The sequence below is a fragment of the Periplaneta americana genome, chromosome 10, assembly GCF_040183065.1.
Source record: "Periplaneta americana isolate PAMFEO1 chromosome 10, P.americana_PAMFEO1_priV1, whole genome shotgun sequence".
Taxonomy (NCBI): domain Eukaryota; kingdom Metazoa; phylum Arthropoda; class Insecta; order Blattodea; family Blattidae; genus Periplaneta; species Periplaneta americana.
The window spans coordinates 121,053,618-121,072,496 of record NC_091126.1 but is presented as its reverse complement, the minus strand read 5'-3'; the positions used below and the strand labels follow the sequence as shown (position 1 = coordinate 121,072,496).

The window sequence follows — 18,879 nt, the reverse complement described above, 5'->3', positions numbered from 1 at the left end:
AGACCTCAAAGTGCGCTGACAACCGTCAAGAAACCAACATTGAGTGCATACTAACTTTGTGTGACATAAATTGTGGTTTTCTGTTAACGAACAGTGACGTGTATTATGTAAATCAAGCTTTCAGGTATAACTCCCTGTAAAGTTAATTTGAATAATTTCGAGGGAAACCAAAGGTCCCGGGTTCGACACCCGGCCCCGGAACAATTTTTCCCTCGAAATTATTCAAAGTAACTTTACAGGGAGTTATACCTGAAAGCTTAATTTATATTTTAATCATTATTCTTTTGAGAAAATCTGTTCTATTAAAAGGCTTTAGAGCATGAGATATTTCAAACCCCATTAGGTAGCTGACTTCCTTACATTTATTTATCTCATCTTTCTCTCCTGGCTATGATTTAAGACATGTCATTTCCTGGCGTTTAACAGTTCGTTGGCACATAATATTGAAACAGTTTTTCTACAATATTATTATTAAATTAATAATTAATAAATAGTTACCCTCATCTAAAGATTAAGAAGATTAAAATTGAGATAAAACGTAATAATTTTATCCTTCTAGGAAGAAGACCTAAAAATGTCAATATTCATGCACGTACAGAAGAATTATAGAAACACATACTTAGTAGTCAGTAATAATAATAATAATAATAATAATAATAATAATAATAATAATAATAATAAGCCCGGGTTTGATTCCCGGTCGGGGTAAGTCACCTGGTTGAGGTTTTTTTCCGGAGTTTTCCCTTAACCCAATATGAGCAAATGCTGGGTAACTATCGGTACTGGACCCCGGACACATTTCCCCGACATTATCACCTTCATCTCATTCAGACGCTAAATAACCTAAGATGTTGATAAAGCGCCGTAAAATAACCTACTAAAATAATAATAATAATAATAATAATAATAATAATAATAATAATAATAATAATAATAATACATTATTCAGCGTGGCAATTAATGTTTCTATATAGTCCTATTGAACCGTTGAGCAAAGTAAATATATTACATTTTGTCCGACAGAACAATAAAAAAGTTCTCCATCTCATTCTTTACGAAACCATCTCTTACTGCTTGTAGAGAGAGTTTGTAGAGCGACATGATATTGCCACTGCTTGTCTTCAGTACGTGAATGAAATACACAGCAATGTACAGGGAACTCCTCGTAGGCCTATCCGTTGAATGCCTGTGATTACACGATGTAATCACGACACCCGCTTTGGTCACCGCTGATCTAAAGTGATGGTACTGTACGTCGCCTTCACGTTTATAGCGTTCTAAGTACAATCTCGCTGTTTCCATTCTCTGCCACATGTTTTCCTCTTTCCTCTTTTTTTCCGAGCGCAGATTTTCCGCGTCTTTAACTTCTTCTTAAGTATGTGAACAATTCCAACTTCCCTTACTTTAGTTCAATACAAGTCCAACAACGGTGTTCTTCCAGCAGTGCTCTTACAGCGTTTACATGCTCATCAACATTTGCCGATTGTGGTCTGCCAGCTCCATGTTTTTGATGAACATCTTCCCTTCCGTTGCGAAATGCATGTGCACATCTAGCCACGGTACGATATGGTGAAGTCTCTCTTACAACAAGCTTCCACCATTGTCGAGCTTTCTTTCCTCTTGCAATCTGAATTTTAATGAAGCATCTTTGTTCGTATTTGCTAAACATTTTAGAGCACTACAGATAACAGCTTACAAATTAAACTCACTACAAATATCTTATAAATGAGATTATTGTCTTCAAACTTACAGATAATGCACATCAGATGTTCTTCTTTCTCATTGTTACCAGTTACCGCTGATATTAATAGCACCACATACAAACATTGTTGGCACTAATTATTTATTGAATGACCCATGTATTAGGGGTTTTTCAATTTGTTGCTTAGTAGTATAATATAGAGAGCATGCATAGCTGGCAGGAGGCTACTGAAGGGTTTCAACAACTTGTCGCGTGATTTTGGGACGAACGCAGCCGATTTCTATTGACTGACATAGGCGCGTAAAGAATTTTCATAGGAAATATTGTGACTTTTTTCGACCTAGCACAATAGGTAGATATATTACATTGTTCCTATTATATAATGAAGTTTCACTGATTGTCTAACTCCCGTTGTTTGCCGAGAACATATTATTATTTATTAAAATTAATGCCCAGACACTTGGAGTTAGTATAAGACCATTGGCCTGCTACTTTCCGATTTAATTCACTTTCAGACTTGTATTCAGAGTTTTTCATGTCGCTGCACTAGTAATATCGTAGAACAAATTAAAGAAAAAACAATAGTTCGCCATCACTGTGGCTATAATCGGTACATAATAACGTATTAATGTTATTATCCTACTTTGAATACGTTTAATTAATTAATCACAAACATGAACCCACGTATAAAAGCCTGAGAGGATAGAAAAACAGAAAGAAGAAAGCAATCCAAAGAAAAATGCTTGAAATCGGCGTGACGGATATGACTTCAAACTACATCACAATCCTCCGCAAAATATCGCCAACTATTCCACTTTATTGATGCTATCTGTTTCGATCATACGTAAACGATTTAGAATGGATGCGGAGGTAACAGGAGTATAAGTAGAATCAATGTACATTTCACTGTATATTTATTAAAAGTGTTGTGGTTGTTACATGCACTGAACACTTTTATTTCCACATTATTTCTTTTATCAAGAAGAATGTTGGTACTTCTTCATAAATTAGTGTAAAGCATAGAGAAACATATTCTACAGTTGGGCCGAACTGAATATTAGCTTATTTACAGTGCTTTTTTTCTAGAGGGAAAGACGGCGGAACCCGGTGTAAAATTTATTGGAGCGGACGAGGAGATGATTAGTTAATTACTGCCCAGCACACCAGAAATTCAAGGCCTAAATGGCGTTAATTAAAAATCTTGATAAAACATAATATTAACCTTTATTTATTTTCACATTTTAATGCACCTTTAAGAAGAAATGCAAATTAAATCCACATTAGTATAAATTGACTCAATTTGGGAACAGAGTAATAAATTTGTTTCCAACAAAGAAATTTACCAAACTACATACCGGTATCCAAAGCATTAGATTTTCCAAAGCATAGCCATTTCTTCAGTGTTTTTATCTTCCCTGTTACGCTCTTTCCTTGTGAGTCCGTTGCAGCACGATGGCCTTTTAGCAACCAAGGTTTAACACAGTTGTCAGGGTTGAAGTTGATCGAGGAAGGCCTCTCTGTAAAGGCCAGTGGCTGGTGTTAGGCTCTTTCCAGAAAACATTTGCTGTTCGGAATTGAAAGTGTACGTAGTCCTATTATTATACAACTATTTAAAATATTTAAAGAAAAGGGCCTCGTGAAGTATGAACTGTCATGTGATTTCCTCTGTTTTGCCGACTCTGCGACTTAACCACTCGGTCGGACAGTAGCAGGGATGATCTCAGTGGATATTGACGGCGTGAAATTCGAACATTTCTAGGTTCTCTGATGGAAAATATAACAAGAAAATGTGGATAGGCTGCACAAGTTTTATGCATGAATACGTCGCTGCTAGAATTGCTGTTAAGATAAATGTCAGCAGTGACATCTTTTCTTTCCACATACTCTTAAAAATCTATATGTCTTGCTGTGCTGGGACTCCTGGGAGTAACCATCTTGTATGCATTGAGAGTGAACATGTCCGTTGCTATAGTAACTGTCGTACACTATCGTTTGCTACCCGTTGCTTGTAGCCCTCTCCTATCTGTGTTATCCTTACTTAATTTCACTCGCGAATTTTTCCAATTTATCTTGTCGACTGCTGATTGATGCTCAATTGAGATTGAGTTTGTAACCTGGTTCATTATTTCTTTGACACCATTGCGAATGTTCTATTGTTACAAATTATCGAATTACACTGCCTCGGTTGCCACGCGATCCGCCGAATCGCTTCAAATTCTCCCCTCTCGCGTATCGCTAAAAGACGTCTCCCGCTCCAATTCAGGTCAAGTTGGATGCATTTGTCCTTCGTCTGCCGATCATCATTTCTTCACTGGAATATGTCATGTAGTTTGGAAATTATAGAAGGGCGAAACTGGCCTGAAAATGTGTCTGGGATGGCATTCTGATACTGGACCGCACGTATTCACGTCAAAAAGTTGGCGCGTTCCGCCAGAAAAAAAAAAAACACTGCTTATTTATAAAAGAAAATAACACCTACTGAATTTGACTGAACTTTTGAAATATTCACAATACAAAACAATTTGTAATCGTAATAATATGAATAAAACAGTTGATTAACACACCGGAAAAAGAGATGAACTATGAGTAATTTTAAGGCCATACTAGTACACATTTCTGATTCCACCGTTCCAAGCTGATGTTCCCTCCTGTCTTTTTATACTCAAAGAAAAAACACTACGGACTAAATAGGTAAGCAGGCAGGTAAGTAGGTTTATCTGTGGGCTCTGGTAGGAGTGAGACAATACAGGGTTTCCATAGCCGTATGCTAGCTTCTGCAAATATACACCTTATGTATCTATATTTTTTGCCGCGTCTACAGCAAAGCGCTGTCGCGAAGGTCTTCCAGTCAGTCGGCTCGGGTTCGATCTCTGGTCTAGTCGTAATGGAACTATTTTGTGGATAAAACCAACGTTGCAGAGGAATTTTCTGGGTGTAGCCTACTCCTGTTTTCCTATTTCATTCCACCAACACTTTCTACCTCTTCCTCATATCGTCTACCATCTGAAAAGTTAAAAAAAGAAAAAAACAGACCTTTTGTTTCCGATGCCTATATAGGATTCAAGGGCTTGAGACACAGGACCCTGGGATTTGTCAGGCAGTCGTGTTAGAATGAATGTTGGCTCTGTCAGGACGGAGGCCCGCCTGTCAGCATCGACTCGAATGGCATACAAGCTACTCGAACAATCATCGCATATAGAGTGTACAGTGGATCATGATGGCATGATGTAGCCTAAACATAAGTACATTGATGCGTCCAGGGTCCGGCCCTAGGAAAATGAGTCAGCTTCTCTATCTCTTCTTTCCCTAGGTTGTCTCGCACATCATTGAACCCATATCATGATGCTGTTCTTTCTCGTTTTCAACTTCTGTTGCATTATTTGCGCCATTTTATGAGCTAATGCGAACTGCATACATGGTTGTATTCAAATGTATTTGCAATTTTCTTAGTTAGTGTTAAATGAAGATGTTAGTTGTATAAAATTGATAAAATTGTTATTATTTATGTCAGTTTATTTTTGTAACTTACGGGGTGCGTTTGGAAAGTACGTGGTCTCACACATGGATGCATTGAAAACGTGTCAAAAATGTCGCCGTTGTTGACGACCATTTGACATTAGTTCAAGCACGAGAAATTATAAAGTGTCTGTTGACTACATTTTGTGTAGTTTCATTTTGAAGTTAGTGCGTCGAACAGATTGGCAAAAAATGGAAAATATAGAGCTTCGTGCTGTCATTAAATATTTCGTACAAAAGGAAATGAGTCCAACAGAAATTAAAGCAGGCGTAGATGCTACACTGAGAGGAATCCGTTTAATCGTTTTCGACTGTGAAAAATGGCCGGCACCATTTAAACATGGTCGAAAGAGTGTGAAAGACGACCTTCGCAGTGGAGATCCAGTAAGAGCAACAAGTGAAGAAATCATAGAAAAAATAGATGATATGATGTTGAATGACCGTCGACTGAAAGTTCGGTGAATTAGCGAGGTTATGCGTATCTCAACTAAACGGGTGCGCCACATCTCAGTCAGTGTCTTGGCATGTCCAAGGTCTCCACAAGGTGGGTTCCGAGTTTGTTAACACCGGAACAAAAGCACGTCCGATGTAAAATTTCGAGGATTGTGTGGCTCGATTCCAGAAAAATATGCCTGATGTTTAGGCGGTTTTTTTACCACTAATGAAACCTGAATCCACTACTACATACCAGAGACAAAACAGCAGTGGAAACAGTGGACATATAATGATTATCTGCCTCTAAAGAAAGCAAAAGCTGTTCAAATATCTGGGAAAGTCATGGCGTCCGTGTTATGGGACTCTAAGGGAATAATCATGATCGACTATCTAGCAAAGGAGAGAACAATAACCGGGAAATATTAATTATTCAAATCTCCTACAGTAACTGAAAGGGAAAATTCGTGAGATAAACTCGGATATGGTCAAGAAGAACGTGTTGTTTCATCACGACAATACACCTGCTCACAGTCTAAAATCACGGTTGCTAAACTACACGAACTACGGTTTGAATTGTTGCCACATCCCCCTACTCACAGATCTCGCACCCTCAGACTTTTTCTTTTCCCAAAGCTCAAACTCACTCTTGGGTGAGAAGAAATTTTCGTCAAATGAAGAGGTTATCGCAGCAGCAGAAGGCTTTTTTGCAGACCTCGAGAAATATGTGTACAAGGAGGGTATAGCAGCATTGTAACAGCAAGTGTGTGAATCTCAAGGGGAGATTATGTAGAGAAACAAAGATTGTTTCAGAATAATCCTAGTTTAATTTCTATGTCAGGATATGAACTTTTCAAACAACCCTCCTATAGAAGTAGGCCTATTCTTTTATAACAATTTATTTGCTAGCGTTCTTATTATGTATTGTATACTGTAATGTTACACTTGACAGTTTATTTGTCAGCGCGTACTGAATATATGAAGTTTTTTCAAGCGTGTTTGTGTTTATATCAGTTTGTTAGCATGGACTGACCACCCATTTAAAGAGATTTATATAATATTTTATTTAATGATAATTTTAACTGCAAAGGTTATTCTGCACCGAAATTGAATGTGGGAGATAAATGGCCGACGAATTTTGCTTGGAACTCTTTATCAGGAACGGGTTTATTTTGTGTGTCGTAGGCCTATATGTACGACATGAGATCGTCAGCATTATTTCCCTCCCGAAGGAAGCAATGCTGAAGATTTTATCGTCCTTGGTCACTTCTGAACAGCGAACCTAGGATTCTATGGCCAGCAGACTACCGTCAGACAATCGAGGATAGCATTAATAATTTTTTTTCTGTACGGAATTCAGATTAGAAAAGACTCGAAGATTGAGCATATGTATCGGTAACACATGCACAAATAGAAGTTTCGAAACGTAATTTAAATAGTGGTATTTTCGTGAATATGGCTGTCTTCTGTGCGTGTCATGTGAAAAATACCTCATTTTTGGGCCGCAGATCGCCACTGATATATCAGTCTACATATTATGCAGACCCGTAAAGTTTGTATCATATTAATTTTGTCTTTAAACGTAATTGAAATGAAATTATTTTAAATTAATCTAATTTCTTAATTACTTTATATAATATGTTAAAAGAAAATTGTATATGAAATCTTTTATAAACTGTCAGTATAAGAAATGTAGATCACCTCTGTGGTATAGGAGTCAGTCAGCATACTGGTCTCTTATGCAGAGGGCCCGGGTTCGATTCCCAGTTGGCTTGAATTTCCTGGTTGAGATTTTTCAGGGTTTTCCCTCAACTGTAAGACAAATGTCAGGAAATTCGGGCCAAAACATCTCTGAATATCACCAGCGAATAGGGTTTATAAAGAATGGACACTTCGCGTCGGTACCTTTGATGTAGCCGGACTGATTTCAATGACCTTCAAGCCAGCTAGAGCGTGAGATTCTGCTTTCTCCCTAGAGTTGGCGCTGACATCACACCAGCTAGCAGTCGACACAGCGGAAATATAACACATATAATTAATACATCTAGGTACATTATGTACTCAAATAAAATAAATTGGATCCATAAAATAATAAATCCGTTATTAACTGTAATGTCTAGACTCTAGAGTTCCTTTATAACGAGAGTTGAGACGTTGACCCCCAACAACAATTAAAGATGTAATGATTTGATAGCACTGAAAATGAAAAAACAAAACTCTTATGAGAAGTAAAACCATATACCTATATTATATTATATTATATTATATTATATTATATTATATTATATTATATTATATTATATTATATACAAATATTAAACGAATTTTATATATCATTTTATAATGTATTATATTATTTTATAATATAATTTATTATATCTGAAATATAAAAAATTATTATTACAACTAGTTCGTCACTGAGAAATAAGGAAAAGCTGTTAACTTGAATTTATTTGAAGCAAAGCGTTACTGGATTATGCAATAAGGTAGGCGATGTTTGAATCCTGTGTCTCAACTCTATTCTCAATTATTATCTTAGCCTATGCTCGATTACACTAACCTCTAGCGCTTGAAAGTAGAACTAAACGCTGGCGCACAGAGAAACAAAACACAGGAAAATTCGCTCAGTGTCCATTCTTTATAACCCCTATTCGCTGATATCACTGGCTCCATTCATCACCAAAATCATATTCATAACAAATCAGTAAACATCTACAGACGCCATCTAGTTCACAACAATAGAACCAGTACTCAACAATAGTACACAGGCCTTCGGATTTCATCTAAAAAAAAAGATTAACTCGCGATATGACCAGAGATGTTAAAGCGAGTATAAATAACAGCAAAAAGAAAAAATGTAGGGCTACACTTAATATTTTCATAAAGTTTAAGTGGTTTTGCTGTGGAGAACATATTTTAAGGACATTAGCGGTGGAATAAGGTTGTTGAGAAACAGATAAAAACTTATCTTTACAAACATGATTAAATCTTAACTTTATTGTTTTTTATTCAACAAACAGTTTGCTACAAGAGGTATAATAACACACAATAAACTCTATAAACATTTTGACGTCTTTTTGGACGGTTCTAAGTGTGTAAAAGTATTTTAACAATGCAGGGAATTATTCCAATTATAACACTATAAACATTGATTACTTTAACAGTAAATGAGAGAAAATAGAATTAATTTTGTAGGACACCAGCACCAAGTTAATTCTTCCATATCTTATAATCGTAATTTTATTGCTTCCATTCGTACTGTCCACGCTGAAAATGTTACACAACACTGTTAATGGAACATTGTTTCGAAGCTGCCTTATCGAAGACGTTTCTCATAAAATAACGTTGTTAATGTTTTGTCTGTGTATTACAAAGAGCTTCGTGTAAGTGAAAATGTCACCTACATGCATTTTGACATTAACAATAGTACTTTTGAGAAACACTGTCTTTCGAAAATCTTGAAACATAATTGACAATATAAGTACTATTTAATGTTATAATAGGAAATGTATACTGTATACATTCTTAATGTAATCTCAGAAATTTTTGTAAGTTCATTAATTCTGCAATTTAAACTATTTTATTGTATTTTTGTCATTTACGAATAACTGTATATTAACTTTATACAATCTCAACGTATTATCAGAATTGACAGGAAGTTAAAATTTGATATATGAGAAAGAAGTTGAGTTTGTAAACGGATCCTTAAGTTAACAATGTTAATTAGCAATGTTATTTAACTCTTTTGTGGACATATTGAAAACTTATTAATCGTAAATTGTAAGTTATTTTAGTGTAAATAAAGTTGAAATTTTATTATGTTTCTTCAGAGCTGTGGGATGGGTTATTTTCCTAGCAGTGAAAAACTGACGGCGAATGTTCCAAGATTTGCTGATGGACCCGCTGTTCAATTTGCTGTGAACGAAAATACAATACTATTATAATACATCATACAGTAGAGTCCAAGACCGTCAGCTACGCATTAAGGTCCAGGACAGTTATACATTTTATATGTAACTATGTGTTTGCTTTTTATTTGGATTGAAGTTGAAACAATGATTACAAAACTTAGAGGAGAATTGAAGAAAACAGCATGCTGTATCTATTAGTGGCAACAATAACTAATATAAAATTAAGTATCGTTTCATGACATCATTTGTCCATTAAATATAATCAATTCGTATTGAATGAAACAAATATCCTTATCATGGAATACTAAAACTGAAGCTGATTCATGTTCCACTTTTACAGAGTGTTGTTATATATTTCCAAGCAATAGCAACTCATAAGCTTTGTACTGGAAGCCATCGTTTCTTGTATAAGCGATGATATCAAGGGTGAAATGTATTATAGAAACAATTAACATAATAAATATTGAAAACTTCAGGCAGTAAATATATAAGCACCATTAAACTCGTGGGATTAAGCTTAATTAATATTTCCTCTGTAATCATTATATAGCCTATATGACTAATTTATTACGTCTTACTAAAATAGATCAATTATGAACTGAAACCAACTCATAAATATATTGAAACTTCTTAACTTATTGGATTCATAACAATGTCAATAAAAATTAAAAAAAAAAAAACTAATAGGTATATTTATGGAGATTTTTATGCAGCTATGAAGCTGTTTGGGCAGAAGTGACATTTTCCAGTGCTTAATTTAGTGCAAAAGCATTAAGTGTGCGAGTGATTCGTCGGATACCCAAGCTTCATGATGTCTGTAGTGACAACCTAAATACGTATAACTAATTCTTTAAATAGAACTTTGCATTCGCCAAAGTAATTCAGTCTGACACATAATTCTGTAAGAAGCTGTTCTCAACAGTCCAGTGAGAAATTTGCTATTTTAAAATGAAATTACTCGTACAACATGTTGCGCGAGGTGAAGAGCTCAATTTTAATTCTGAGCTTTGCGATGTAACCAACTCTCGTGAAGATGAATATAATAGAAATACCATACAATAAGAGACTTACGCCTTTATGCAAATTAATAAAATCGAGCTAGTAAAATTTGTTTCTTGATGTTGGTCATGCTAGTCCCAGTTTTTCTTTTGTTTCTATGAGCTGATTTGCTGATTACTTCTACTCTAATCTCATTTTGTCATTCGGGGTGTTCGTCATTGTGCTTAGTGTGTTTTACAGTATTGTTAGTGTACTTTCATTGGCCATCTTAATTTATCTTAGGTAGGCCTACAGTATTTCGGTTACTTTATTCAACACTGCAAGATGGATGTAATTCCATGAAGGAGACAGAGTCAGAACACTTCTCATCCAACGACAGATTACTGCTTAGTCTGATTTTAGTCAAAGTTCAGTGTGTAAAATTCTTAAGCCAAAGACAGAAACTGGCTCTCTTTATCCTTAAAGGAAAGAAAAATGTGGAAGGAAGCGAGTCATAATAGCCAAATATGACACTTATTTGTTTAAAGGAAATAAAATTAATCCTAGCGAGAGTAGTTTCGATTTTCAGAAGGAATTGGCTTATTATGGAACTCGCGTTCATGACTCAACCATTCCCCGGAATTTGTTGGAATATGGCCATGAAGTGCTTCGACCAGCTTAGAAACAAAATCGACATTTGCTGTGGTCAAGAAACGTCTCTAGCGGAGAAAGAAATATAACTGAACCAAGAAACACTGGAAAAAAGTGTTGTTCTCTAATGAGAGCCGTTTGTTTAGTTAAAGGAATCCGGATCCAACATGTCCGTCGGCATGATGATGAAAAGTTCCCGCCAAACATATTCACCAAACTGCTAATATTATTATTATCCAGTGAAGAAGATATTTTGGGATGTTTTTTTCAGAGTGGGTCAGGATTTCTGATTCCAATTGAAGGGGTGATGAGCAGCAACAAGTATACCAAGATAAGAACTAAAGTGATCTCACAACTGAGGAATTTTCAGACGGATGGGTCTGCTATGTTTCAGCAAACTTTGCGCCATGTCATGCTTCCAAGAAAATTAAGAAATTTTTTGAATACTTTGCGAATAAAAGAATTGTATAAGAAACATTATTTTATGTTATTATTTTGCACAACGATGTAACTTTGAGAATATGCCTATGCAAAATTATACATACGCTTCAAATTGTTGAGGAAACGAATTTGAAAAGAAATCAGAACCGTCAGGAATATGCTTGAGAGCTCAATCGAATTCTCGTCTTTTTTCATGAATTGGCGATGGTCAGATGTGAAGCAACGCTGGTGTATTAAGGAACATCCTCATATCTGACTAGAATTACTTCAATAAATAACATCATGTATGGACGTTATTGTTAAGCCTTATGCTATAAATATGTACGAAACATTTTATTTGCGCCTTGAAATACAGAATGTTGAAGAAGCATTTTTATTTGTATCGATCTGTATTATTGTATTATATATAGGGGTAAAATTTACTACAGTTTTTACGTTTAAATCATATATTCAATGACTGTACTTTAAAATTCAGTTTTCTTAATAAAAACCATTAGACATCACTTAAGTACGTAACTTATTTTGCAAAATGATTGTCAGTAGGTTGTCAATATGCCTACTGACAATGTTAGATTGTTGTACTGACAGTGATTACCAATTAACAGAAACCGTAGGGTATGTTGATAGTCGCATATAAAATTGTTTCAGCTTTAAAAATATTACGCATATTACCAAATTTCACGCAGATTTACAAAACCTTTTTGATGTGGCAGGATAATTATGCTTCTCATGTAGACAGCTGTTAGTGCTTACATCTTTCATACCATTACCATCCCCAGTCCTCATATCAATATACATTACCACTAATTTGTTGGCAATTATACAAAGTGTTTCATAATTATATGCACAAACTGCAAAAGTGAGTAGAGGACAATGAAACAAGGCAAAAAGCCTTAATAAGCATAGATACGCAAACCAGCTGTTTCCGAAATAATGAGATTTTATTATGTCTCGTCAGTAGGATAACATCGAAGAGGGTTGTAACATGTGCTCAATGTGACCACCGTTCATGATGAGGCAGACATCAGCACGTTTCCTCATCGACAATCACACACATTCGAATATTCCCGGCGTGCATCTAATGATCTGACAACAACTGACAATGCCTTACCGAACTTCGTTAACATTTCAACTGGAATGGAATACATAAAACATTTAAAATATCACAAAACAAACAAAAGTCCAAAGAATTCAAATCAGGGGAGCTGAGAGGTCATGGTATTGGAAAACCATAACTGATACATCTCGTGTAGACACTTTTACGTAAGAAATGAAACTGGACCGGTGTTCTGTCATACATGTACCAAAGCAGCTGCCTTTCCCAAAGAGGCACAGCAAATAAAAGTTAGCGTAGCTGATGTTGAAAAAATGGAGGTACGCAGCTACGCACGCGAAGTAAGAAACAGATATATTCAGTCGGTGGCCACTGTGACGGCATATCTCGGGAACGATTACTTTCCGGACCTACGTTTATTACGAATTTTTGTCTTGTTTCATTGTCCTCTAGTCACTCCTACAATTTGTATAGGGTGACCAGACGTCCTCTTTTGTCCGGACATGTCCTCCTTTTTAGGCCTTTGTCCGGGGTCCGGGCGGATTTAAAAAAAATCAATATCCTCTTTTTCGTAACTTGTATGCCTGATATTTTTAAATTATCAGATTTGACGCCTTTCTCAAGTAATTTGCCTGTAGGTGGTAGCAGCATCGACTGAATATACTCTTTGCCAACGATCATAACTCTCTTTGCTCCTACTTGTTACGGACGTTGCTTTCATTAACTGTAAAACCATTTTATATTATTAAGTTTTATCGTAAGTATGCTATAATAAAATAGATATTGGCATAATTTTAAGTATAATATAATAATCTTAATAGATATTATCTGCCCTCTTTAATATTAATTATATATAGTTTCCTTGACTTTCGTATGTAGCTAACTGTAAAATCATTATTAAGTTTTTTCATAATTATTTTGTAATAAAATAGATATTAATATATATTTAAGTAAGATATAAGCCTAAATCTGTACTGTAAATATTTTGTAATGAAATAGATATTGACGTAATTTAAAGTATAATAAGCCCAAATCTAAGTATATATTTTCTGTCCTCTCTTTTCGAACAATGTCTTCCTTTTTGAAGCTCTGTGTCCTCTTTTCTATCGATGTGAATCTGGTCACCCTAAGTTTGTACCTATACTTATGAAACCTTCTGTATGTAGCAATATGTATCATGCAGGGGCGTATTTTGCGGGCTACCGGGGCTACCGGCGATAGCCCAAGGAAATTACAAAAGAAAAAGTTTATAATATAACATAATGTAATAATTTTGTATTATTAGTTTTACCATAGTAATTAAAATTAAAGTAATTGTTAGATATATTTTGTGTAATAATAGGGTCAGCGGTAGCCCAAACCCTTTAACCAGTATACGCCCCTGGTATCTTGATGTAGTCAGATTTACTAGTAACAAACATGTTACATGTTCATAAATGTTAATACCGATTCTATTTCACAGTACATCAGGGACTAGTCCTTGTGATTTTGGTAAAGTTATTTTCTTTGCGTGTAAGTAGAGATATTATTGAGGTTTATTTGTGAAATATGTCTTCCAAAAATACATTACTTACGTACTAAATGTGTTAAATAAAATCGGCTTTGAGTATGTAGTGAAGTATCTGTCCAATGTCCTTGCTTCATATGTAGTATGTATTTACAAATTCACGTTAAGATCATAATCATGTAGTTAGCATGACGCTCAGTAATATCGGGGATTTTATAGGGCGAACAGGATGTATATGTTTTAAATTCGATGTGAAACTTTATGTCTTTTTAGGGATAAACTTCTCTCTCTGGCTGTACAGCCACACCTGCCATCCAGTCAATTGCCCTACCAGACGGGATAGGGTTGCTGAGAGTTCCTACAGTTATTAATTGGCATTTCTTTCACTGGAGTTCGCTAAATACCTATCATGGATCTCAAGTTTTTCTATGACGAGACTGGTCAGATCCCGTTCCTTCATAAATTTCTTCGGTGTAGCCGGGAATCGATATCGGAACCTCATGGTTCACAGTCGGGCAAGCCAACAACTACACCATTCGTAAATAACTCTTGTATACATGTAACTCTCATCTAAATCAAATTGTTGAATTCTTTGTAAGTTCATGCATATGTATATACACTTTTTGCTGGTTGTGTGGAAGAGAAGGCCTTACGGCCTTAACTCTGCCAGCTAAAATAAATCATTATTATTATTATTATTATTATTATTATTATTATTATTATTACACCAAGGAAACGGCGATATTAAAGGTAAATAGTGGGAGAAAATGTGAATGAGCCTACTTTTATGGATCTGTGTAAATTACTGTACACCACAGAGTGTTCCCCAACATGAATGACACATTGATGTAATATAATATATTATTTGTATAAAGTAGACGCCTCTTTAGTGAAATAAGTGCAGAAAGAATGTTTTTATAGTTATTATACGTCATATTTTAACAATGACCAGTCGAGGCATATAAATTGCTAAATACAATTCCCACAGATACAGAATTTTTATATAATCAATTAATTTATGCATTAAAATATAGGCATAAAAGTGTACTAAAATACTATCAACAAAATATATCTTGCCTAAAGAATATAAATATACATGTATATAAGCTTCATTGATTTTATTTAAACCACTCTTTTCTCGAGAAAGTGATTGTGCAAAGCAGTGATAAAAAATATACATTAAAATAAATAACTTAAAAACTCAAATACCACCATTATTACCTTTGCGTTCGAACACATTCAAAAATACAGTTTCCGAGGGAATGAAGGCTGGTCACAGCTAGTTAAAACAGCCGACATTTGTTTAGAGTGTTAAAGGCTTCTCACGTGATTTGGATGTCGTGATAATTAAATTTAACATTCTAAATCTGTAACAGATAAAGAACAAAAGTATTAAATGTAAAATTAATAACATATAAATAAATATAGATTACATAGACTTAAAGTTTATAGGGGGTGGATAATTCGTCTTCCGTTTCAAACGATTTGTTTTATTGAATGACCTTCACCATCGTTCAAGATGGATTGGTGATTATGATACAGACATAATTTATTTCAAATATTTCATCATATGAGTTCTATAGATCTTAAAAGTATTCTACTCTGCAAAATATTAAAGAGTTTAGTCCAAGATAGTCACTAACTTCGAAGGGATAAAGTATCCAAATTCTTGTCGAAGCCATTAATCCTTAAACTTTGCCTGTCGGAAAACATAGCGAACTCAAATAATGTACTAAGTGAGCAGGGTGGAGGGCAAAACAAACAACTACTCGTACAAAACCACTTACCTGAAAAGAACTAAGGCTTGTTGACCAAACAAAAGTAAAATTTATCGATCGTTTTAGTGCATTTGAACATAAGATAAATTAAAGTCTCTAGTTGTGCGCTAAGGACACTCCATTAGTCTTTCTGGGGAAGTGGGTCAGCTTGACCTCTTCTTAAGCAGAGTTGTTTCGAGACCAAGGGGTATCGAACTCCCGATCTTTGGTTCTTTTGAATATATGTCTAAATAAATAAATAAATAAATAAATAAAAACTATCTGGTTGATAAATTTGGCAGGAATGGATTGTCTACATACTAAGGTCACTCTGCAAGCAATGAGATGTTTGTTTAGGAAGTGTCCTTACCCTCTGTATGGATTTGGTTCTTGCATGTCTAGCAAGAAGTTCGAGTTCAGTTAGGTACGCGAGACTTTCAGATTTGAAAATTGCACCTTCCAATTCCGGGGCGAACAGGGGCGGGCTACTCTTCTTTCTCAGAAGAGACTTGACCATCCAGCGCGTGGTACTCTGACTCCGTTGCCTGCCATTGCCTTTTCGATCTGAAGGTCCGGACACTTCATCGATCGAGTCGACATCGTCTTGGAGCAACTTCTTCAGAGACGTTCCGTGGCATCGCTTTACCCTTCTGTATATGTTATTATTGTTTTCGACAATCAGGTCCGAGTTTGAAGTCGAAGGCGCGTTACTGGGTACTCGAACCCCAGTAGCGTCTCTGACGGAGGAGGAGCCTGCAAGGGGACAAAGGGAGGTGCCGGGCGCCGGAGAGCTGTAACCAGAGGATGAGGCACTTTCCTTACCCTTTGAGGCGGTCTCCTCCGGCACCGGAGAGACACACTCACTCGGCGCGCTTGAGCTCTCATCACTGTTTTCCCACTGAACACACACCACAGGAGCACAACTGCTGGGGAGTACCACCTCGACCTCGTCGATCGACCTGCAGGTCTCAGACGGGGTCTCGATGGTGTTAGGGGACTCCAGGTCCTGGATCAGCTGTAGTGCCGCCTCCAGCTCCTTGGAGAACTCGGCGTCGCTGCCTTTGTGTCCTGTCCGTTGGGAGTCATCCTGAGAGGACTCCTGACAGCTACTGTCTTTGGATTCACCATCCCCCACAAGTACACTTTCACACGCACTTTGGGGCGATGTCGGCGCCTGCTGGAATTTCTTCTTCTTGGAAAGGAAAGCCTGCTGCAGTTCCACCATAAGCGATGCGTACTGCACCTTATCAGTTAAGTCCAAGCCGTCTAATATCTCGCTGCGAGGTCGTGCAGGACTGACGGCGGTGGCCATGGAGGACTCTGCGTTGAGGCTGATGGCCGTGTTGAGCCGTGATCTGTACAGCGCTGGCTCAGTGAGCCGCTCCAGGCACTCGTAGATCGGGGGATTAGCGCTTGAGTCTGGGGATGAACTCTCCGACACGGCGGCAGGCGACGGCGTCCTCGAGAAGCTCTTCATGTAGTTGAGGCTACGGTCGCCGTTGCTCTCGTCCGATACTTGTTCCACGCGCACGATGGGATTCACCACGCACATCTTGGGCTCGTTGCTGTGGCTGCGATGCACATCCACTTTGTGGCTCTCATTGGGCAGCTTGAGGTAAGGAGACTCGCTCTTCGAAGAACCCGCTGTGTCCGAGTCGAACACCCACGACTGCGCGTACTGGCTGTAGATGTTGTGCGCCTGCTTCCCGGAGGGCTTTTTCTGGAACCACAACCGACCGCTTTTTCATTAATTAGAACCAACAATTTTCAAAATTGTCTAACTATTATCGTCCATGCGTGTACATAACCTCGAGGCATATGCAGTAGTAGTAAAGTGGCTATGGAATAGGATTCTTCCGAACATGTAAGATTTTCTGCCATTTTTATTCGAACGTTATTCATTATTGTCATAAAGTATCTCTCGATATTGCGTAATGAATTTTGTACCCGTTGCTGTTAATTTAATTTTATAATACAAATGTAATTAATTTATGTCAGAATTCAGTCAACAACGAAAGGGAGAGCAGAGCTCTGTCTAGTGCAGACGCTAACACAGCAGCAGAGGTTCTTTTACCCAAGTGTAATATATATATATATATATATATATATATATATATATATATATATATATATAGTGGAGAATAATGTTTTCGTACTATTAATAGGGGGCAATAGTAAGAATCAAATAATTTAGAAAGTTGTGGAAGTGTTGTGAAGAAAGCAAGATGAGTGTGGACATACAGCAAAAACATTCAATGTAAAAAGTGTGAAGTGCTCAAGATCCAGCATCCAATCTACTAATATGGGCAATAGGATTAATATTGACAGAACAGACCAAGAAAGCAGAGGCAGTGCTGTTAAAACTAGTAGAGGAAGAAATTAAGGAAGAATTTAAATTAATGATGGGAAAATTCAAACAGAACTTAAATGACCTGAACAATACAATAGTGGGGTTACAGCAAGAACTGGAAGTCAAGACTGAGAACATTACCAAACTGCAATAAGAGAACAATAAACTACAAATGAAGGTTAAAATATTGAGGACTGCCAGAAGAACAAAAATATAATTATTTTCGGCAGGAAAGAAGACTGGCGCGAAAAGAAAATTGGACCATATAATGTAGTAAGGCAGTTAGAGTTTCGGGCTAAATCTGGATGAGGACCACATTGAAGAAACTATTAAACTAGAAAGGGAAGGAATCGGCCATTTAAAAACGAAAGAACAGAAGAATTTATCTTGAATAACCTGAAAATCTCAAAGCAAAGAGTCGAACTGGTTGGCGAGTTGGTATAGCGCTGGTCTTCTATGCCCAAGGTTGCCGGTTCGATCCCGGGCCAAGTCGATGGCATTTAAGTGTGCTTAAATGCGACAGGCTCATGTCAGTAGATTTACTGGCATGTAAAGAACTCCTGCGGGACAAAATTCCGGC

At 36.6% G+C, this 18,879-nt stretch overlaps 1 protein-coding gene across 9 annotated transcripts in view; it reads right to left on the bottom strand.

The window, feature by feature from the left end:
- Positions 1–8,627: 8,627 nt before the first annotated feature.
- LOC138707985 (uncharacterized) overlaps positions 8,628–18,879 on the bottom strand; it is a 77,149-nt gene continuing 66,897 nt past the window's right edge. For 5 of the 9 annotated variants that reach the window (XM_069838076.1, XM_069838073.1, XM_069838077.1 and 2 more), the window contains exons 5-6: positions 16,320–17,669; positions 8,628–9,565 (exon numbers count right to left, since the gene is read on the bottom strand). In XM_069838076.1, coding sequence (XP_069694177.1) covers positions 9,503–9,565; positions 16,320–17,669 — 1,413 coding nt within the window. In that variant the 3' untranslated portion in view covers positions 8,628–9,502. Of the gene's footprint in view, positions 9,566–15,413; positions 15,560–16,319; positions 17,670–18,879 lie in introns of all 9 variants that reach the window. The other 4 variants (XM_069838079.1, XM_069838080.1, XM_069838081.1 and 1 more) reach the window with 4 other exon arrangements.